This window comes from Mesocricetus auratus, unplaced genomic scaffold, assembly GCF_017639785.1.
Source record: "Mesocricetus auratus isolate SY011 unplaced genomic scaffold, BCM_Maur_2.0 Super-Scaffold_100676, whole genome shotgun sequence".
NCBI classification, from domain to species: Eukaryota; Metazoa; Chordata; class Mammalia; order Rodentia; family Cricetidae; genus Mesocricetus; species Mesocricetus auratus.
In genome coordinates this window covers 113701424-113724340 of record NW_024429266.1, presented here as the reverse complement: position 1 = coordinate 113724340, position 22917 = coordinate 113701424, and the positions used below count along the sequence as shown (strand labels likewise).

At 46.5% G+C, this 22917-nt stretch overlaps 1 protein-coding gene across 7 annotated transcripts in view; it reads left to right on the top strand.

Annotated features, from left to right (window-relative positions):
• Nucleotides 1–20437, top strand: part of Osbpl3 (oxysterol binding protein like 3) — a 175807-nt gene extending 155370 nt beyond the window's left edge. For all 7 annotated transcript variants that reach the window (XM_021223671.2, XM_013126073.3, XM_021223673.2 and 4 more), the window contains 7 exons: nucleotides 2874–2937; nucleotides 4734–4812; nucleotides 5614–5758; nucleotides 10202–10346; nucleotides 12100–12226; nucleotides 13712–13834; nucleotides 16548–20437. In XM_021223671.2, the coding sequence (XP_021079330.1) occupies nucleotides 2874–2937; nucleotides 4734–4812; nucleotides 5614–5758; nucleotides 10202–10346; nucleotides 12100–12226; nucleotides 13712–13834; nucleotides 16548–16644 (780 nt within the window). In that variant the 3' untranslated portion in view covers nucleotides 16645–20437. The remainder of the gene's footprint in view (nucleotides 1–2873; nucleotides 2938–4733; nucleotides 4813–5613; nucleotides 5759–10201; nucleotides 10347–12099; nucleotides 12227–13711; nucleotides 13835–16547) is intronic.
• Nucleotides 20438–22917: the final 2480 nt, after the last annotated feature.

The window sequence follows — 22917 nt, the reverse complement described above, 5'->3', positions numbered from 1 at the left end:
CAGAGAGGCTAGGAAGGTCAGATTCAAAAGATTTGTTTTTAAGTGGTCATGAAAAGGCAATTTAACGATATGCTGCTGTCTTAGGAGGCACGGGAGCCGACGTTGGAAGCAGCCTCTGCTAGGTGCACAGAGAACACTGGCTTGGTGATGAGATGCTGAGCATCAGTTGGGAAGCACTGGGCAGCAGGTTCTGTGCTGAAAGACCCTATTTCATAACTTACAAAAGAAGCTTAAGTTACTGTGTCTTCATGAAACAATTAAAATACCCTATCTCCAGACCAGCAAGAAATGACTTGGTGTAAAAGTGCCTGACTCCAAGCCTGATGACAGAGTTCAATTCCTGTGACCCACAGTGTTAGGAATACAGCGGTGTGGGCTGGGACCGTGGGTGGCAGGACCCGTGATGGACCGCAGGCCGATGGGGAAACAGAGACCGCTAGACGTGACTCATATTGAAAGTTTTATTAAGGGGGAGGTAGGAAAATAAGGGAAGGAAAGAGAAAAGAGGTAAAGAAACAGAGACAGAGGGAGACAGAAAAAGTTGCCTCCCAAGAGAGAGGACAGAAGAGGGAGTCCTTATCACCTGCCAGCAGACTACATAGTGATATCGCAGCCATAGAACCCTGGGCTGACCAGGGTACTGCCTGAGTGCATTCTGCCAGGTGACAGGGGCAGGCCAGCATAATGCCTGAATCCTTACGCACAGGAACACATTGACTCATGTAAGTAGACTTCTGACCTCTACACGCTAACACACAATAAACAAATAAATGTAAAGGAAATTAAGAATCCAAAACCATCTTTTGGATCCATTTAAAGGCAGCTGACTGAACACTGTTAATCTGCTATAGTGATTTAAAAGATTACACCGGCATTCTTATAAAATATGTATATACTTCCTAATATCACAAGGACCCTCTAGTTCCTATGGGCAGTAATGTGTGTCCATTTTATAGGATTTCAAATATTTATAGAGCAGGCACATGCCGTTTGCATACAGAAATTTGCTTTGATATTTACATTTGGTGATCCCTATAAATGTACTAAGTTCTGCTGCCTCCCACATCCCATGGCTCCTTGCCCACTCGCTCCAGTGGGACGTGTCAGGTAGGTAGGGAGCTGTGGTTGGAGGAGGACAGCCTCACTCAGATTTAACTGTATGCCATCCCATGGTTTAAAAGTCAGCTAGACTTCTCTGAGAGCTCTCATGGGAGGAAGGAAGATGATAGAGAGCTTTGTGATACAAAGTATTACCAAGTAGTTGGACTTTTAAAACTAAGCAGACGGTTGCTTTGATTATAGGAGCTGGGGCCCTAAGAGAGTGAAAATTCCTCTCCAAAACTGCAGAGAAGAGCAGGGACCTTGTGGCATCAGACAGTACGTGGGGAGCTAGGGGACAGCAAGCAACCCCAGGGCTCCGCCTCCTACGTCCCATAGCTGGGACTTCAGTTCATTGAGTAATGCGAAGGTGTGGATGCTATTTCTGTCTTCCTCTGCTTTCCTGTCAGTTAAGGCTGTGGGAGGATGCCCGGGGATCCTTCAGCCCTGCAGCTCTCTACATACAGGGATGGTTTACAAAGCAGATCCTCAGCATGGGTGAGCAGAGTGAGCCAGAGTGTGTGTCTGTGGACTTCACACACACACACACACACACACACACGCGCTCGCGCGCGCGCGCGCGCACACATCTCCTTTCACACCTGCTCGTTTCAGATAGAAGTACTGCCTGGTTAATGTGATATCTGAGAACAGCCCAGCTACTTAACACTTCTCTCCTGAAGTCTATAACCACTGAGGCACACCAGTACTCAGTTTTGCTCTGTGGATTCTCTGAATGCTGTGGTTTAGGAAACTTGACCTATCTGGTTTCAGCCTGCATCCTGTTCATAGGAAAGGCCTTAAGTAGACACTCCAAATAGAAGATAACCTCTGCTAGCAGCCCTTGAAATCAGAGAAGTTTCTGGGAAGCACACTGCCAGCATGGCTGTCCCCGTCTGTCCCCCGCCCTCCCACTCCCCAGTACTGATCTGTGAGAGCAGCTCAGGGCCCGGAGTGCTACTGGAATAAAGGAACAATGGAACACATCCTCCATCTTGTATTGAGCTTCTTGACTGATGGATAAAACAAACAATGGCGCCCCCTTCCCCCCAGTGCCAATCTCTGTTTCTTTTGAGGATCAGCCCTTCTAGGATGTAATTACTTATTCATTCAAGATTGCTTTTATATATTGATTGAGTAACATCTTTTTTTTCTTTAAGAGCATTGTGTTTGTGAGCATGTGTGCATGTGTTGCAGGTGTGTGTGTGTGTGTGTGTGTGTATGTGTATGTGTGTGCGCGCGCGCTCATGTGTTGGCAGGTGCATGTATGGGAACCACTGGCCTGGTACTCATCAAGTAGACTGGCTGGCCAGGGAGTCCCAAGGACCCGTTTGTCTCTGCTGTAGTGCTGAGATTACAAGTGGCATCCGGCACACCCAGCTTGCTTGCTCCCCCCCCCCCCACCACCACGTGGGTTCTGGGTCAACATTCAGGTCCCCATACTTACACAGCAACAGCTTCATGAACTGAGCCGTCTCTACACACCCAACACATTTCCCCCTTAGCACCTGGTGAGATTTCTTCAGTGGCTATGGCTAGCTCTGCTTTACACACGTAATTCTGAAGAATTATCTTCAGGGCCAGTGGGATGGCCCGGCTGGTAAGGGTGCTGGCTGCCGAGACTTAGGACCGGAGCTCCATCCCTAGAGCCCACAGAGTGGAAGCTGAGAATTGGCTCCCACAAATGGTTCTCACACTTGCACATGTGAGCCATGGTGCATGAGCGTGTGCATGTATATCCTCAAATTATGGTTTTTGTCATTTGTCCCCATCAGGTCAGCCACCACCCACCTATCTCCGCCTGCCACGCTGAGTCTGGAAACTTCGTTTTCTGGCAAGGTATGTGCTGATGCGTCTGACCTCTGCTTCCATGGCACTGAAGAGTTCATCTTCTCCAGGGACTGCTGGGTGCTTGCCAAGGTCAATAGCGGTCTCCAGACCTGCCCTTCATGGAGAGTTGGCCCACCTGAATAGCAGTTGACACATACTCATTGACAGAGTGTTTGTTAAGAAGTCAAGAGATCAGGTCTTTTTTTTTTCCTCGTAAGAAACTTCCTCCATCTTCACGTGAGTCCCCGGTTCTTGGGCTTCTCCTCCATCCTTCTCCATGGCTTCTTGAAATGCCTCACTTAACTTCAGGAGTTACAGCATCCCCAGCTTTTCAGCAGAGTGTAGACCGCAAATGGGTTTCTTGATTTTTAAAAATTTAAATTTTGTTTCCAAAATTACATTTGACACCTCTGATTTCTCTTTATCTTTGTTTTTAATGAACATTTTTAACCCACTGCGCTTTCATTTCATTTAGTGTGTGAGTGTGTGTGTGAGTATGTGAGTGTGTATGTGTGAATATGTATGTGTGTGAGTATGTGTGTGTGAGTGTGTATATGTGTGAGTGTGTGTATATGTGTGTGAGTATGTGAGTGTGAGTGTGTGTATGTGTGTGAGTATGTGAGTGTGTGTGTGTGTGTGTGTGTGTGTGTGTGTGTGTGTGTGTGTGTGTGTGTGTGTGTATCAGATGATAACTATCAGGACTGGGCTTTCTCCTGCCATGGGGCTCTGAAGGATGGGACTCGTGTCGTCAGGCTGGGTGACAAGCGCCTTGTCCTGCCGAACCGTCTCGCTGGCCCCTTGTTGTTGTTGTTAATGGTGTTTGGAGGTTTTCATCTGTGCTCTGTGCTTGCTGCCTTCTTGCTTTGCTTTTGCCTGGCTTCGTTTATTTTGCTGCTCTCAAGATCGTAACCTTGGGTTTGGGGAAGGCAGGCTCATCTGAGCCTTGGCCCTTCTTTACATTTTCAGGGCTGTTTTGATATTGATGTTCCTAAACCTACATTTGGAGAAGGGGGAGATGGCAAGTTGTTCTATAAATAATGCTCTGTAACACAAATAATAAAAACCCAGAGACAGATATTGGGGTTCAAGCTGAAGATCAGAGCAGCAAAACGGCCAAGCTACCAGAGAGCTCTTACCTCTATCAGGGCTGGGGCAATCCTGATCTCAACGTGGCTGGAGACTAATTGCCAGAATACTGAATATCCAATGCCCACTATGGGACTTATATAACTCTCTAGTGCTGGGATTAAAGGTGTGTACCACCACCTCTATGACTGTGACTAGCTTTGCCCTTTGCCCTTCAGGCAAGCTTTACTAGATCATAAACAGTATATCACTACAATGGTCCATATTTCTCCTACATGAGTTTTGTTAAGTTTTCGTTTATTCAAAATATCGGTGTACAATAAGAGAAGCTGAGTATCCCGGATTTTCAAGAAGTTGGGCACACATCATTTTAGTGTGTGTGTGTGTGTGTGTGTAGAGAGAGAGAGAGTATGTGTGTGTATGTGTTTTGTTTGTTGGAGACAGAGGCTTGTGTAACCAGGACTAACCTCGAATTTGCTATGTAGTCTAACATGACCTGGAACTTCTTTTCCTCCAGGCTTTACTTCCCAAAGTGCTGGGCTTACAGGCATACCTCACCACACCTGGTTTATGCAGTGTGAATGAAACTTAGAGCCTTATACATGCTAGGCATGCAGCTACCAACTGAGTTATGTCCCCAGCCCCTAATCAATGAGCCTGAGACCTCTGCTCTACCTAGCTCTCTTGCTGAATATGTGATATTTGATATTTTGTTTCAGATGTGAGATGGAAAAATAAATTCTGGGGCAAATCCATGGAAATTGTCCCAATCGGCACAACCCACGTGACTCTGCCTGCGTAAGTTCCCCTTTGTTAGGAATGTCAGTTCTAAGGCAAACCGTCCATGATGGGGGCTATACAGGCTTCCACCATACCCCCAGCGTCTGTAGGTGGATTCACGTAACCTCTTCCTAGCAGATTTAGTGTCTAGTATTTTCTCTCACTGTTTGGAAATGCCCCCTCTGAGCAGGAGATGTTAAAATTCGTTACTCCTTTCCTCCAAGATAAAGGGTTATTTTTCCTTTATCATGGTGGTCCTGCCTCACTGACAAAATTCCCTCAGAGACAGACATGGCTTTGGTTATGCCAGCATCACGAACTGGAGCTTTTAAAGCAAGGTGGTGGTGACTCCAGGTCTCTGGGCCAGGCTGGCATCCCATGCCACTGTGTCCCTTTCTCCCGTGACTGTTGGTCAGGCTGACACACCTTTCTTGTCACTGGTACCCTCACCTGCCTCTGAGACACATACTGTGCACGAAGCACTTAGACCATCGCTTACTGTTTCCTCACAGCTGCTGCTAAGCAGCGCCTGAGGCCTCTCTCATGCAAAAGATGTAAGAAGTCACATGTGACTATTAAAGCATGGGAGCCTGGCCTCCAAGCCAGCGCATCCTTCCACCAGTCTCTCTTCCATAGTTGGGCAGTTTGCTGGCTCAGGAGCCTCTGCTCAGACGCCACTCAGATGCTTTATTTGATACAGGGTCTGCAACTGAAGGGTGAGTGGCCGCTCCCCCTACCTCGCTGTATAAAGCGGGACGGCCTGCTGCATCTGTGGCTGCCTCTTCTGGGAGCCATCTCTGACTCCCCCATCTCTTTCAGTTTTGGGGATCACTTTGAGTGGAACAAGGTGACCTCCTGCATCCACAACATCTTAAGCGGACAGCGGTGGATCGAGCACTATGGTGAAATCGTCATCAAGAACCTGACTGACGATTCCTGCCACTGCAAAGTGAACTTCATAAAGGTACCTTGAGGGAGCCAGGACCCGACGCTGGAGGGCTGAGGCAGGGCCAGGTTCCCAGAGCACAGGCTGTCTCCCACTCTGTCACTTCACTGGGGTATTGACCCTGCCTGCCGCCCCTACCATCTGCCCTCAGTGCAGAGCCTAGGGGATTCCTTTACAAGATGTCATCAGACACAAAGATACGTGAAGACATTATGCTAAGTGGACAAACCAGACATGAAAAGATGCAGTCTATATTATCCCAATTACACGGGTCACCAGAAGAGCCAAGTTCATAGAGAAAGAAAACAGAGCAGGGGCATCGGGGCCTGGGTGCAGGGAAGGATAGAGAGTTGTGTGTCATGGGTTTGAAGCTTCTGTTTAGGAAAATGACAAAGTTCTAGAAATAGAAGGTGGTGACAGTTGTGCCGCATTGGGAATGTACTTCATATTTTTAAGCCATGCATTTGAGAGTGTTGGACATGAAGCCAGGACTGGTGGCATGCTCCTGTAATTGCAACACTCAAGAGGTTGAGGTTTGTGAATTGTGAGTCCCACAACAATCTGGACTATAGCATGAGACTCTGTCATGGAGGAAAGGACTTGGGGAGGGCACAGCTCTGCTTGTGTGCTTGCCGTGAGGAAGGGCGTGGCCAGCCATTCCCTTAACAAACCTTTCCACTCGATTCCATCCTCTCAAGTGGAGGTCTGCGTCCTCTCAGTGGCCCACAGGGCTCTGCAGCATCAGCACCACCAACTCTCACCCCTTGGAATGCACCTGCACCCTCAGTGCACATACACACACATGCATGCACACCCACTTGCACGCACACATACATGCATGCACACACACACCCTCATTCCTCCCCAGCCCTAGCTCCTGTGCTTCCCTCTCGCTCCTGTCAGCCTCCTCAGCCACTGAGCACACTGGCCCTTCCTTCCTCTCTTCCTCCCCGCTGGCCTCCTTTCCCCAGACCCTGATGTCACCACCTCACTGTCTTCCACTTGATTTCACCATCAAATTTTCTCCAAGGCTTTTGCTACCACTGAAGTTAGCTTCCTGGTTATTTCTTTACCTGTCTGTCTCTCTTAGTCTCCTTGCCAACCCCAACTCCACAAGATCAAAGCCTGGTTGGTCCTGTTCATCCTACAGCCCTGACTGGCCCTCCATTCCAACAGCCAAGGCTCAGAACATTCAGAGATAAATGGAAATGTCAGCCAGGTCTCCCTCCAACTTCCTTCATTTGAGTCCTACCCCTTTTTCTCCCTAGAATTGTCTCATGTACTTAAAGTGGCTTTAAGGCATAACCCTTGCCAAAGAATGTTGGCCTTTAACTAAAATCAAAATCCCCATCTGTGCACAAACTCATAAATCGTCTTTGTACCTCCCTGTAACCCACAGGGATGTTTGTGAGGTTGACCAGGCAGCAGGAGCAAGAATGTGTTCCCTGATCCAGGTAGACCAGCTGTCCACATCTCCTCAAAGGAATGTGTTCACTCCCTGTCTACCATCTTCCCTGTTCTCATCTACTCAGGACCAGAGAAAGAATGAGTTAATTTGTTTGAGTCCAGGCTGGCCTCAAACTCAGAGCCATCCTCCTGCATCAGCCCTCAGAGTACTGAGATTACTGGTGTCTACCATCACCCGGTTTTGCAGGAAATATGCATGTAGTTATTTGAGATGGTGTAGTTATTTGAGATGAGCATTGGGTGTCGAAAGAATCTGGGAGCAGTTGCCAGGTACCCGTGGGGCATGGCTGTCTCCTCTGCGGTTTCCCGTCCAGTCATTAACATTTGTTTTGTTGATGAATGTCGTAAATGGCAAAAATCTGGCCCCTGCTTCCCAATAAACTTAAGGGTCTGGGATCCTTTCTTCCCCTGCCCCTTTTACATGGCTGGAGAACTCAATTTCTTCCCTTTGCATCTTACCAAAGCTTTGAAGGACAGAAATTGAACCAGCAGAAAATGGCCTGTAAATGGCACTAAAATTTCCAAGTATGGATCCATTTTCAGCTGGAAATAGCGCTAGGGCTTTTGATTTATGGAGAAATGCCTTCTGTTCATGACAGTTTTTAAGGGTAGCCAGGTACTGGGAGATTTCCAAAGCATCCCCTCTAGGGAGTTGGCACTCCCTCTGCTGGCTGGAGAGCGGTACTGCATAAACTAGACTGAGTTGAGCTATGCTCCGGAATTGGGCAGAGCAGTGTTGAGCCACACTAAGTCAACAGTCAAGGCTGCCCCACAGCCCACTATTGATACGTGCTGAGAAAGTGGTTTGTACAAGGTCACTGCAGCTGGAACAGGTCTAGAAGGGGAAAATAGCAGAAACGGCATTTTTAAGCAACCTCATTAACTAGTGTGCAAATGACTATTTTCTTCAGGTGAAAATCGTATCATCGAGAGCTCTCAGAATTTAGAATCTCAATGACATGACTGGGGAAGCTGCTAATACACTAACCAATTAATACTAGCTAATGCACTAGGTATTGACAAAAGCCTAAGAACTCAGTTTTGCATCCCTCCATTACATAAAGCAAAACTAGAAGAAGTACATATAACCTACGCACATGTTCGCTATTGGGTTACAAGCTGCAAATAGGAGACTGACTGAAGTTTTACTAAATACCTTAATATATTTTTTAAATCCAGAACCTGGGCAGGCTATGGGGGCCAGCTAGAAAGCTTGGAAATAAATCCACATGTTTACTCTTAATTGATTTCAATTGATCCCAAGTAACATGTGGTGAGAAAAGGCAGTTTCTTCAGTAATGCTGTGGGGACCACTGGGTATCCACATGCAAAAGAAGAAATATTTACAATCTGATGAGGTGTTAATATGCAAAACATATAAAGGAACTCAACTCAGTTGGAACAAAGTAGTGGGTAACTGGGGAGCTAGGTGTGACAGTGCACCCCGGTAAGACCAACACATGAACGCAGGCCACCAAAGCAGGAGGATCACTGTAAGAGCTGTATGGCAGATCCCATATCAAAAGTAAAATGCATCCATACACAGATGAACCAATAGATGCTGGATAAAGTGCAGTGAGCCGGGCGTGAGGTTGAAGGCTCTTGCTGCAAGTCTCAGGGCGTGAATGTGGTCTCCAGAGCCCTTCTGGTGGGAGGAGTGACTGACTCCTGGAAGTTGTCTTCCGATTTCTACGTGTGTGCCCAGCATGCTCAAGGACACAGACTCAAACACCGGTGTTTTCAATAAAGGCAGATAGAGCTAGAAATACAGCTCAGTAGCAGAGAGCCTGCCTCCAAGAAGAGGGGACCAAAGACATCTAAAACAGACATCTCAAAAAGTGCAGAAAGATAGAGGGATGAGCATCACTAATCAATCATCCAGAAAATGCAAAATAAAAACGCTGTCAGGTCCCCTCACTGCCTCTTAGAATAGCTCACACGGAGGAACGATGGTGGCATAATCCTTTAATCCCTGCACTGGGGAAGTAGAGGCAGCCTGATCTCTGAGTACAAGGCCCACCTGGTCTGAGTTTCAGGACATCAGGGATACACAGAGAAACCCTGTCTTAGAAAAAAAAAAAAATAGCTGGCGCCAAAAAGATGAAAGGTAGATCTGAGAATGAAGACTGCTGACGGGACCCGTATTGTGCAGCGATTAGAGAGAATGAAGTCCCTCAGAACACTGATCTCCTCTGGGGCCCTGCAGTCCTACTCCTGAGTAGACAGACAGGCTCAGGTCATGAAATCAAGACTCAAACAGCCACCTGCACTCCCGTGTTCTTCACGGGAGCAAAGGAGGGATCAGCCTCAGGGCTGTCGACACACAGATATGGTGCAGAAGCAGGGCGGAACCCTGCGTAGCCACGGGAAGAATGGAGCCCTGTCATTTGCAATATATACGTGGGAGGATGTAGCAGATACTGTGCACAGTGAAATAAGCCAAGCTCATAAACTGTAACATCGTCTCACCTGTAAGCGGGACTGAAGCCGTTGGCTCCTAGAAGCAGAAAGGAGGGTGGAGGTTAGCAGAGGTAGGGGTGGGGCTGGGGGAAATTTCTGATCAAAGGATACAGTCTTTCCAAAAACTCAAGAGAGCCACTAAGAATGTATCTATAGACATTGCCAGCCACAGTTTTAAAGTCCCCTCACCTAAGACTTGTGAGGTAAAGCATGCTTATTAGCTTGAGTTAGCCATTGCTAACAGATTTCAAAATATCATTTTGTACATGATCAATATATATAATTTGTATTTTTCAATTAAATAAATAACCTATAACACTTAGGGCTTTTTTTTTAATTTCCGGAGACATAACATCATGTAGTCCAGGCTAACCTCAGATGTGACTCACAGCTGAGGATGACCTTGAATTTCTGATCCTCCTGCCTTCCTCTTAATTCTTTCTCTTGCTTCCTTTTTTTTTTTTTTTACCCCCTCAAAACCTGTTATAAGTGAATTCCAGAGTCTTACCCAGACCATTCTTGTCTGCATTCTAGGCGAAATACTGGAGCACTAATGCTCATGAGATCGAAGGCACGGTGTTCGACCGCAGTGGGAAGGCTGTGCACCGGCTGTTTGGAAAATGGCACGAGAGCATCTACTGTGGCGGTGCCTCCTCCTCGACGTGTGTCTGGAGAGCGAGTGAGTGTCCACCAGCCCCCAGGCATGGAGCACATGCGCGTCTGCATCAGGGCAGGGGAGCTGGGAGCGGCCAGTGCTGCTGTGTGCCTCTAGCTGCTGCCACCTGCTTGTTAGCAGGCTAGCGGTAGGGGCCCATCTATGGGGTCTTGCATGTTTACAGTAGCACCTCAGTTTGGCTGCTAGGTTCCGTTCTGGGTTCTCAGGACCTCAAGCAATCCAAGGGTGGCCTGTTACACATGGGACTGTGGCAGACCCTGTTGGAATGCCAGTGAAATGCAAGAAATAATTCTCGGAGGACATTTAAATGTGGATATGTGACCAGAAAGTATTATGGCTGTCTGGGAATTTCCCTAGACTGGGTTGGATCTCCCTGGTCTATACCTGATTTTCAGCTGAGACCAAAGTTAGGGCAGAGAAGAACCTACTGTTCTACCCGTGGGACGTGAGACTTTAGGGGCTGAGACTGTTGAAAAGAAAGATGAGTCGATCACTCGGGAGGCAGAGGCAGGCGGATCTCTGTGAGTTCCAGGCCAGCCTGGTCTACAGAGCGAGTTCCAGGACAGCCTCCAAAGCTACGCAGAGAAACCCTGTCTCCATAAAACAATAAAAAGAAAGCGAGGAGGGAAAAAAGAGTAGCATGTACTGACGACCCTTGGGGAGTTCAAGACTGTTGCAACTGGGAGTTCGGCATCTCTGAGGAACACGGGTCTTCTGCAGCGGGAGCTGGCTCACCAAGAAAAGGCCTCATGGGTTTATTTATTTGATCTGATTTTTAAAACTTTAGTGTGAGTGTGTGTGTGTGAGTGTATGTGTGTGAATGTGTGTGTGTGAGTGTGTGTGTATGTGTGTGAATGTGTGTATGTGTGTGAATGTATGTGTGTGAATGAGTATATGTGTGTGAATGTATGTGTGTGAATGTGTGTATGTGTGTGAGTGTGTGTGAGTGTGTGAATGAGTGTATGTGTGTGAGTGTGTGTGAATGAGTGTATGTGTGTGAGTGTGTGTGTGAGTTTATGTGTGTGTGCGATTTTATGTGTGTGTTTGTGAGTGTGTGTATGTGTGTCTATGTGAGTGAGTGTGTGTGAGTGAGTGTGTGTGTCTGTGTGAGTGAGTGTGTGTCTGTCTCTGAATGTGTCTGTGTGAGTGTGTGTGAGTGAGTGTGTGTGTCTGTGTGAGTGTGTGTCTGTGTGAGTGTGTGTCTGTGTCTGTGTGAGTGAGTGTGTGTGAGTGTGTGTGTGTCTGTCTCTGTGAGTGTGTGTGTCAGTGTGAGTGTGTGTCTGTGTGAGTGTGTATGTGAGTGTGTTGTATGTGTGTGTGTGAGATATGTTATGAGTGCAGGGACTTGCATGTCACAGCAGAAATGTGGAAGCCAGGGGACTACTTTGGGGAGTCATTCCTTTCTACCATGTAGGTTCTGAACTCAGCTCATCAGCCTTGAGTGGCATCTCACTGGGCCCCTGGTGTGTATATTTGAATAACAAATTCGGTGATAGCTCAGACTTTACAGATGCTACACAGCGCTGAATAAATTCACTAAAGGACCAAGGCAAAGAAACCATACCCCTGCGATAGAAAACTCAGACACGAAAATCTACTGAGAAATGCTCAGTAGCTACTTGTTAGTCCGAATATTTTAATAGAAATGGGACAGTTTAGAGATAAAACATAACTGGTCTGGGATGAAAAAAGGTGAAGGAATTAAACTAGCATAAATGAATTACAAATGAGAGCGGGTGGTTTGTTTCTCTTTCAGATCCCATGCCGAAAGGCTATGAGCAGTATTACGGCTTCACACAGTTCGCACTGGAGTTAAATGAAATGGATCCACTGTCAAGGTCTCTATTACCACCCACCGACACTCGGTTTAGACCAGATCAAAGGTAAGGACTTTTCCAAAGTTCTTTCTCTCCAGAGACATTCAAAACAATCTACAAAAGGTGGTACTCACAACTGCCTGACCACCTGGGGCCTGAGGTGGGCACTGTCATCAGGTCACAGGGACACTGTGAGGACCAGAGCCTGCACTTACATCCTTGTGTGGTGCGGCCCCACACATCTGCTGGCCCATTTCTATGGAAACACCAGAAAGGAGGGAAGGGCTGCTTTGAAGGGTTTTACTGCGTGTAGTAACAAGGGATTTACTGTTTGCTTGAAACAATGAAAGCTCTTGCACAGCTCTCCTGACCCCTCAAGGTGCATTGGTTTTAGTGCATTGGTATCTAACGTCTGATTCTGGGCTTGCTATTACTGTGTTGCGTGGTCTGTGGCAAGGCTTTCCCTCTTTCCCAGCCCCAGTTTCCTGCTCTGTAAGGCAGAAAGAACAATCTCCCCGAGCCTTATGTGATTGAGACTCAAAATCTAAAGACCACATGAAAGGAAAGATATCTATGTGCGATTAACTTTTTTTTTAACCTTAAATACAAGTGCAGAAGCAAATTCAGAGATAAATGATTAACATAAACCTGTATCTGCGATCTTACAGTATGGATTTGCTCTAGATATCAGTAAAGTGTCACTGGGGAGGGGGGAGAATGGACCTGGGGAATGAACAGTTCGTGGGTAAGAAGCCCAGATGCTCCTTAAATATGGAGAAAAATTCAGTTTCGTTCATAATATTTCGCTCAGGTAAAAATAGCATTCTTACCTTAGATGGGCAAAAATTAAAAAAATAAAAACCAGTCTGTGGTTGGTGACAACACGCTATAATGTAAATATAAAGGAAATATGAATTGCTTCAATTCCTTATAAAGTGTAGTTTTAAAGTGCATCAATGGCAGACTTACCCTGTGTTCCAGCACTCCTAAGTCTAGAAGTTTCTTGTACAGATACACTTTCCTATGTGGAAATGGTGGTTGTCCAGTCACTCACTGCAACATTAAATGTAACCCTAGAAATAGTAGGAACAACCCAAGGTCTACATGTAGAGCACATTTGAAATAGGGTGCACCCACAAAACAGAAGACTATGCAGCTATTAAAAATGAAGGTGTCTAGGCGCTTCTGTGAAAAGTTCTCTAAGATGTGCTATAAAGAAAAGCAACACAGTTTTGCCACCATTTATGCTCTTAAAGTGGAGGATGGAATAAAAACATGTGTTTATATTTGGAAAATATGTAGCCAAGGAACAAACAGCATGAGATTGCTTGCCATGAGAGAGTGAGGGAAGCAGAAGATAGAGTTTTCGAACCCTACAAGTATCGCCTGTTCACAGAAGGTTATCTTCTTCTGGCCCGGAATACTGTGTCACGGGCTGAAGAAGGGACTGGGTGCAGGGGACTTTGAATATCCAGCCATGGGCATAGAAGTGAGTGGTAGGTTGTTATTATTCCAGTGAATATTCCTTTCCTCTTTCCCCTCAATGCCCAGGCTTCTAGAAGAAGGGGACATAGAGGAAGCTGAGGTACAGAAGCAGAGGATTGAGCAGCTGCAGAGGGAGAGGCGGCGGGTCTTAGAGGAAAACAACTTGGAGCACCAGCCCCGGTTTTTCAGGTTTGTGTGCGAGCAGTGGGTGGTGGCCGTGAGGTTCTGCCAGCTTTTCTGGTCAACAGCAGGCAAACAGCATCTGCATGGCTGTCACTGCTCTCAGACAGGACGGGTGCCTTCCTCATGACCTCCCTTTGCCTCTTCCCCTTGGCTCAGCAGTGCCTCCACTGAGAGTTTCAGCCAACAGGGACATTGCCAGAGCTGATCCTAACACCCGGCCGTCTTGCTACACCTGTGGCTGAGGCTGGTTGCTGGCATGGTTGGATTTTACATGATGGCAGGCTAGTTGGTGACCACACTACTGTGGGATTCAAAGCACCCATGCCTAGAACCAGCAGTTCCAGTACGTTTGTGCTTGTGCTTGAAAGATGGTCTGATTGATCGTTACTTTTAAAATAACTGTCTGGAGCTGGGTGGCTTGTAGTCATACTTGCAATCCCAGCAGGAGGGAGTCTGAGGCAGGAAGACTGGTAAGAGTGTGAGGCTAGCCCCGGCTATAGTGTGACCGTGTCTATTGCTAGACAGACAGATAGATGATTTGTTGAGAGAGTCTTGTTTACAATACGCTTAAAATTCTAAAAGTGCTGTGGGCAATTATAGCCTTTTACCCTCTCCCTTACTTCAACTGAGAAGAAACAGAGGCCCATAAAGTAGAGGGGGTTGAAGAAGGACCTGGTAGAATCTTCCAGATGGGGCCATGCCTTTCTTGACAGCCTGGCCAATGTTCTGTGTGGTTTGGGGATATGTAGAGAATGCACACGCCTGGTAAGTCTACTCCTGACCTGCAGCCAGTGGTTGACTGATGTTTGGGGTAGGTGCTATGAATATGGCAAGAGGCAGGGGGCTTGGAAGGGTCCCATTAGCAAGTGAGAGACAAATATACTATCAGACAGAACTTACCTGAGAAGGAAGTTTTAGTGGGGAAGGGAAGGGAGTGGGGGAGGGGAAAGAGGAGAGGGAGGGAGAGAGAGAGACAGAGTTCCTCCTCAGTGAATGGTAGTAGGTGGAGCTTGTTTCTTAAAGGGACCTTTGTACAGAGGTCCCTTTGTACAGAGCCAAGGGCTGCGTGCCATACGTGCAGGGATGGGCACTCTGCAGGTCCCCAAGGCTCAGGGCCAGGTGTGCCTGGATTGCAGCAGTAGGTCTGTCTGTCCGGTTTTGTTTATCAGTCTGGGCAACAGGAGCAGTTTCCAGAAGACTGTAGGGACTAATCCTAGCAGCAAGGAAATATATATATTTAGAAACACTGAGAGAGCCAGCCAGTCCTGGTGCCACAGATCTGTAATCCCAACACTTCGGAGACTGAGACAGGAGAATTCCAAGTTCAAGGCCAGCCTAGGCAAGTTAAGCATGACAACAAAATCAAAACCCTGCCTCTAAAAAGAAAAAAATAGCATCCAGAACATATGCATTATTCCTAATGTAGGACAATACTAAGATGAACGTCATCCATCCCCACAATGGAATATCACTCAACTGTTTAAAGAGGAATGAGAAGTCCCCCTTGCTGAGGTCATCAAGCTCACCTATAAAAAGCAGATGGTTCATCATGAAAGTAACCATAGATAATATTTAACGAAATGGGTAGGGCTGTGCTTTCATAAAACAGCATTTCAAAGATATGCAAGGCTGGGCATGTGGCTTGGTGGTGGAGTAGTCAGATAGCGTTCATGAGGCCCTAGACCTGCTCTCTAGTGTTCCAGAATACACAGGCGCTGGAGGCTGAGTTGGGCCCTTGGGTCGTAGTTTGCTGACTTACCAAGGAACGATGAAGACAAACGTCACACATCTTACTGTGTGGATGGAAAATGATGTCCAGTATAGACTGTGGTGTCTAATGTCCAAGAGACAGAGCACTACCCAGTGCTGTGAACAGGAGAGAAGGCAGTGTGTGTGGACATGTGTATGAGCTTTCCCTGGCAGAATAAAGCTGACAACGCTGCCTCGGGAGCATACGTGAGGCTGTGAGGTGAGGCTAACCAAAAAAAAACCAAAAAACAAAAAACAAAACGATGGGTTCTGTATCCTTTCATGCCTGCTGGATTTCCGTCTACAGAGCAGGCATCTCAAAAGTTCTCGCTCCTCACCGTTGTGGTATCCAGTTCCGGTTCCTTTTTGTTTTGCTCTGTCTGGCTTTATGCTCACTTAGATTTCCTTTGGTCAACCTAGTTGATTGTGTAGTATTTAGTCATTACCAGTATGGTGGCTATTAGCCGAGCCCTGTTTGATGTAGAGCAGACAGAGAGAGGATGGAGACACACACACACACACACACACACACACACACACACACACACACACACATACACACACACACACACAGAGAGAGAGAGAGAGAGAGAGAGAGAACAGAGACAGAGAGAGACAGAGAGACGAGACAGACAGAAAGAAAGAGACAGAGAGAGAGAGAGAGAACAGAGACAGAGAGAGACAGAGAGACGAGACAGACAGAAAGAAAGAGACAGAGAGAGAGAGAGAGAGAGAGAGAGAGAGAGAGAGAGAGAGAGAGAGAGAGAGGTTCTCTCAGGAGCACCACCTTCCCAGCCTCCAGGTTTAAGAACTCAGTGTCAGACGTGAACAATGGCCTCCAGTCTGCCACCCCAATACCCAAACAACAGGAAGAGTGGCTGCCCCTGAATGGTGGTGGGGAAGTGGGGGGAAGGGGGGGAAGACAGGATGTGATAGCAGAGTCTATAGGAAACTGTCTCACCTCTCACAGGAAATCCAGCGATGACTCTTGGGTGAGCAACGGGACCTACCTGGAACTGAGGAAAGAACTTGGCTTTTCCAAACTGGACCATCCCGTCTTGTGGTGAAGAAAGCTATGTTAGCGTGCTTCCCCATGTCTGCTTCCGGAAGCAGCACACACCTGTGTCTGTACCTTTAGAAGATAATATCTAGAATGACCACTTGTGCTTAGCTTAGCATTGTAAGTACTGAAGTACATATTTTCTTCAGTTTCTTTACAATTTCAAAATACTATCATGGTTGTTTATACGAATGTAGAACACCTCGGTCATTCTTTTTATATATAAACTATTTAATAAAAAATGGAAGATTGAATGTTGATGTGTGGGTTTAAAAAAAAGAAGCTTTAACACTAGTTTTCCAAAGGTAAGGGGGAAATCAAATGTATGCCTTATAAAATCACACTGGAGAAGAAGAACACTCTCCCAGGTGCATTGAGAAATAAGAACACCCAGCCAGGGTTCTCACCCATGAACCAGCTATCCAGGGTTAATTGGGAGCTGGGATATCTTTTTGCCTCAGACAACTCTTGAATTGCTTATACAGAACGAGTCTGCCGGTGCTGAAGTACCAAGAATATTTTCATTCTCATTTTAGCGGTCACGGCGTCTGTATGGGGTTTGTAGGATGCATATTTTTTATGTAAGGTGGACTTTGCCAGTCTGGAAGGGAACCCTTCTCTCCCTATAGTTATATGCAACCCCCTATTGCTTAGAGAAGTTGCATTAATCAGAGAAATCTCCAATATTTCACTGTCCTGATGGCATCTTAGGGAGGCAGAAGGCATTTCATTTTTCCTCAGTGAGAGCCGAATCCTTAGCAAATTAAAAAACTACTTTCAGGGTCCTGCCCCACCCCTGGCTTGCAAGTCTTCCCTTTGGCCCCTTTTAAGAATGGAATGTCTCTCATTTAGTACAAGATATACAGTAAACAGCCTATGACCCTCTAAAGCTTGGGTGAAGTCACTGGTGGTCTTAAATAGCCTGGCACATCCCTCTTCCGTGTGGCTTTGGTATTTTCTACCTCTCACTAAGCTCTGTACTCTCAAGCGTGTGTAGACAGTTTGACCATCTGCCTTATAGACAAACATCAAGCATTGCTGTCTGTGTCATCCTGAGAAAACCGCAAAGGTTTTACACCTCCGTCCTCTACTCTCTTCTTGTTTATAATACTCTGAGGTCTGCCTCTGTCTCCAGTAGGAGCTACCAAAAGGAAGCTGTTGTTCTTGTAAGTGTCTTACTTCACATTACCATGGTAGAATGTACGCAGCAGCTGAATTGTGTTGTCAAAACAGTTCTGACTTATGCCCAGAGCACATTAAAACCAAAGCCTGATTGTGAAGCCTTTGACTTGAATGTTTGTAACGATTCTATGAAACATTATGTAATAATAGGGTAAAGAGATTTCCATAGGAAGCATTTGAGGGGGCCAGTGAGATCGGCTCAGCAGGTAAAGGCACTTACTGTCCAAGCCTGGCTACCTTAGTGCAATCCCCAGGACCCACATAAAAGATGGGAGGAGAGACGGCCCCACAGAGCTGACCCGCGTCCCCCCAAATAGCCGACTGAACAGTGCCGAGTTTTCACACCAGAGTGTTGACGGGGAATCGGTGGTCTTTGGAGTCCACAAGTGACTGCCATTTTAAACAACTCATTAAATATTGGTTCGTTTATTCCGTTTTATAGAGAGGCATCAAGATGAACACAGTGGGAATCTCATTTCCATTTCTAAGCAGCTGGATGGCTCAGCTCGATTCTTTATTTCCCATTTCTTGTCTTCTTTTCCCTTTTAAAGTGTTATCTACATTCTGCTCACAGACACGAGGAAGCCGGCTGTAGATTTAAGGGCTCTCAGTGGGGAAACAAACCTGGTGTACACAATGTGAGGATAAATGTGGAGTTTTAGTAATATTGACTGTTTAATAGGCCTGCTCCAGAGGCTGGCTCAAAGGAGAGGGAAAACAACAAAAAACAACACTCCCAAAAACATACCCCAGGATGGGTGCCACCTTGTGGCACCAGTTGTTTGAAAATTCTTAGGTTACCTGATGGTGCAATTTTCTGTTGATTTCAAGTTTTTTTTGGAATCCCATCAACAGGTGACCCAGATGTCACCTCTGCCATCACCTTATTTGAATCGGGGACAGGAATGAACAAAATATGTTCCAGAACCATGTGTGAATTCCCTGTCACTGCAAGTGTCTGGATGGGGGCTTTCTGAAATGCAGTTGGTCTGGAGGTGCAACCCTGGTATTTGAATCATAAAACTCCCTGCAGGAGGGAGGGGCTGTTGAGTTCCTCCATCCTGTCTAACACATCCCCACACCAGGTTTGCTTGTGTAGGACTTGCATATTTTATATGAAGGACAGAACTATGGTATTGTCTGAGAAGAACTAAAGTAAAGGTTAAGTTTCTGGACTCCGAGTTTCTCAATACATAATACCAGTCCGCTGCACCATTTGGAACTCCTATTTCAGCCTCTCTCATTCTAATTTTCCTGTTTCAAGTTTATGATAAACTACAGATGTTCTCTAGGCTACAGAACCTTGTGCTAACCACATACTACACTTCATGTGTTCCTCTTTTCAGTACTCATGATCCCCAAACTGCAACACATCGTGGTTAAGGAATGGGCATCTTCAGGATAACAAAAGGAGGGGGCCCAGTTTCCTCCTCAGGTCCTTGGGTACCTGAAGGATGGCATTTCCCCTCCTCCAAAGTGGTAATAAAAGCCTTAGTGCAACTTCTTCCTGCAGTTCATGTCCTGATGCTAGGATGCTTCTGATACTAACTAAACAGAGGCAGTTCACTTCCAAGACACTAGTTATGAATCTAGTACTAACTAAACAGATGCAGTGCACCTGTGAGACACTAGGGGGAGTATGGTACTCACTAAACATGCAGTGCATCTGAGACACTAGGGGGTGCCTGGTACTAACTAAACAGATGCAGTGCAACTCTGGACACTAGGGGGAGTCTGGTGCTAAACATGTAGCACACCTCAGATTCAGGCAGGTTCTTGTACTACTAGATAGATAGAGGTTCACGTTAGGATATCAACACAGTTACCTACTAAGTAGCACGAATGCCTCAGCTGCTCCCCAGTCTTCCAGTGCATCTGGGGGGAGGGGGCTCCCTGAGGGATGACTACACAAGCTGAGTTTTTTAACATTTACTTCATGTAGGCTGATGTTTTCCTCATACTCTATTTTTAACTACTGCCAATAAATCATTTGCTCAGCCTTCTAGCACTGCCCTTCAAAATAGACGTAAGGACTACTTTGCTTTTTAATGTAGGCTTACTGTGCACGACAGGCTCTCTGATGGACCGTGGCTATTACAGACTGTCCTCACACCCGCTTAGCTACCAATGAGAGCAGTTGCTCATGCAATCTTAGGAAAAGCAGCCACAGTGTGTGGGCAGAATTCATCTGAATGCCTTTAGTTTTGATATCAACATCAGCATAAATCTTATTTTTGCTAGCAGATTAAAGCTGTTTTCTCGTGCTCAATCTTCTGTGTCATATCTATCTGTGACTTGGTACTTACCTTCCTCTGATGAAAACCTACATACTGAACAAGTATCTTCAAATCATAACAGTCTACAGTTTTGAAGTCTGGTTTTAGGGGATGTGGCAATCGGAAATGACTAATTTATTTCGTTTGTGTTACCCCCAGAGGATATGCTTTGGGCAGGGGAGGGCAATTGATACTTGTACATCTTCTACATGATCATTTGTGAAGTCCAAGTCCCACCTTGCTGCCCATACCTGCTCAGCTTCCCCAAAAGCTCCTTTCAATTTGTTGTCTTTCCACCCCCTGTGTGGCTCCTTGACTGAGAATAAAGAACCTAGTAACAGCTGTCTTTGTCTTTGTTTTTTCCTGATTGTGGGTAGTTGTGGTTGATTGAAAGGATAGCAAGATGCTTCCTAGAGTCTGTCTGGAGGAATACGCCTGCTCACCTGAGGTGACAGATCCTGAGGTACTGAACTTAGGAAACACTGGGTTGCTATAGTCTTCTACCTTACATGCCCTAGTCACCCTCACTAGGAGCTCCAGGGAGGTTGCCGCTAGTCCGAGGATCCCTGCTCCTCTTACCTTGGTGTGCTATGGAAATACCATTTCCTGTGTGCCATGAGATTAAATGGAAGCATACAGATTGCACCTATGTAGTCCTAAGTGACTGAGCCTTCTCCCCTATCCAAGTTGCATCCCTGAGCATTCACAGAACTTCATTTGGTCCAAGTTGGTATGTCCCAGCATCCTCTAGAATAATGTGGAAATCTGAAGAGCATCCTCAACTTTTTGAAACATTAGCTACTGTTTGCTCATACTGGTGTGGAAGCATCAAGATGCCAACAGCTGAGTCAGTCTGGAGGGTGACATTCTGAGGCATTAGTTTAAAATCTTAGTCACGTTCTCGTTATGCCCCTAAAACACTAGTGTCAGTGTAGTCACTGTCATCAGTAATGAGCAAGCCAGCACTGTATCCCCAGCTGGTGTTCTTATCATACCTTCATAGCAGAAGTCCTTCCAGGGAACACAGTCCAACCCAAGAGGTTCAAGAGAAGTAAATGGAGGGTCCAGAGAGGGTGTGAAGCCTGGAACGCCAGCAAGGCAGGAAGCCTTTGCTGCCTCAGTAGCAGCCGGGGCTCCCAAAATGGAGACCCCTGGAACAGGCTGGAAGAGCTATCCTTGCCTGGCTCTCAAATCAACCATTCGTGTAACGGTTTTAATGAGCTGAGAGGAGGCTCCTTGACTGTCATCATTTAAACTCATAGACTGGGAACGATACATTAATTAAGATTCTTAAATTTGGTTAAAGTCCTGGGAGTAATTTACACATATGTATCTGCATGCGTGTACACACACACACAAAATTTCCCCCAGGTATTTCAGACTTAGACTGCCCAGGCCCTGTGTTGACACACATTTTAGTGCTACCATGGGGCTGGGACACAATTGTCTGTCATGCATGCTGCAAGGGGCAAGCTTCTGTGTATTGTTTCATAGTGTCTTTGAAACTGAAAGTGGGGACTAGGTGACCTTAGATTTGATTCCGATGGAGGGTCTCTGTGATTAAAGTCACCTCAATACAAGCCTCTGGGCACATCGGTGAAGGAAATTCTGGTTAGGTTAACTGAGGTGGGGAGATCTGGGCTCTCAGACTGAAGGAAGGGGACACAGGGAACTGAGCAGAAGCATTCCTCTCTCTTTCCAATTGTGGCTACAATGTCACAGCTGCCTGGAGCCTCTGCTCCATGAACATCCCACCACGGTGAACTGGACACTCAAACTGTGGGGTCGGCTCTTGCCTTCTACGTGGGTCCCAAGGACTGAACTCACCATCAGGCTCAGCAGCAAGTGTCTTTACCTGCTAAGCCATCTTACTAGTCCCTTTTGCATGTCTTATGTGTGAGGTGACAGATGTTCTTTATTCAGGACATCTTTTTCATGGGTGTTTCTCCTACCTACAGAACAACTGTGCTACCGTTGATATGCACAGAAATAAGGGTGTCAGGGGAGTGTTACTTACCTTATTACCGAGCCCCCAGGGGCAGGAGGGTATTTATAGACATAGATTATTCTGAATTCCACTCACTCGTATCAACATTTTCCTCCTCAAGGCCACACTAACTGTATCTGCCATTGTGTGCTTACTGTCAGCGTTCCCACCCAACTCTCCTGACCTTCCACTCCCACTCCTTGTAGTTTCCGGTGCCTCGTTTACCCTCAGCATACGAAATGCTTGCTTTCACTCTTTCGGGAAGGGCATTCACATGGGCCAGGCTGCTGTACAGCTCATCTCTACAGCTGCTGGAACGCTGCAGATTGGGTCAGAGGACCAGTTCTGGCCCTCAGCTGAGGCAAAAGGTCACAATGTAATGACGTATGAAGAAAGAATCGCTTAGAAGTGTTAACTGTCAAGAACGAGCCAGCCACATTGCCAGCTGCTCATCTGTAATCCAGTCTCACCATTGGCTGGGCACATACATGGTCATCTAGCTATGACCTTTTCAAACTAGTAGTTGTAATGATGTGACCAGATTCTGGCTAGAAAGTTGTGAAAAATGGAATCTGCATCTCCAGGGTTGTGCCTCAAAAAACGAAAGAGTCAGGCATTTCCCCCCATTTCCACTTCTTGGCGTCTGGAGTATCTGTAAGAATGCTACCTCACACTTTGCAAACCAGCAAAGTAGATGGACCCTGGGTCCCAACACGGAAGAAAAATAACTTGTCATGGTTTACCCACATCGCTCCTTGTTCTAATATTGAGTCCTGTTATCCAGAAGCTTCTGCAGTGCATGTGTGCATGTGTGCGTGTGTGTGTGTGTGTGTGT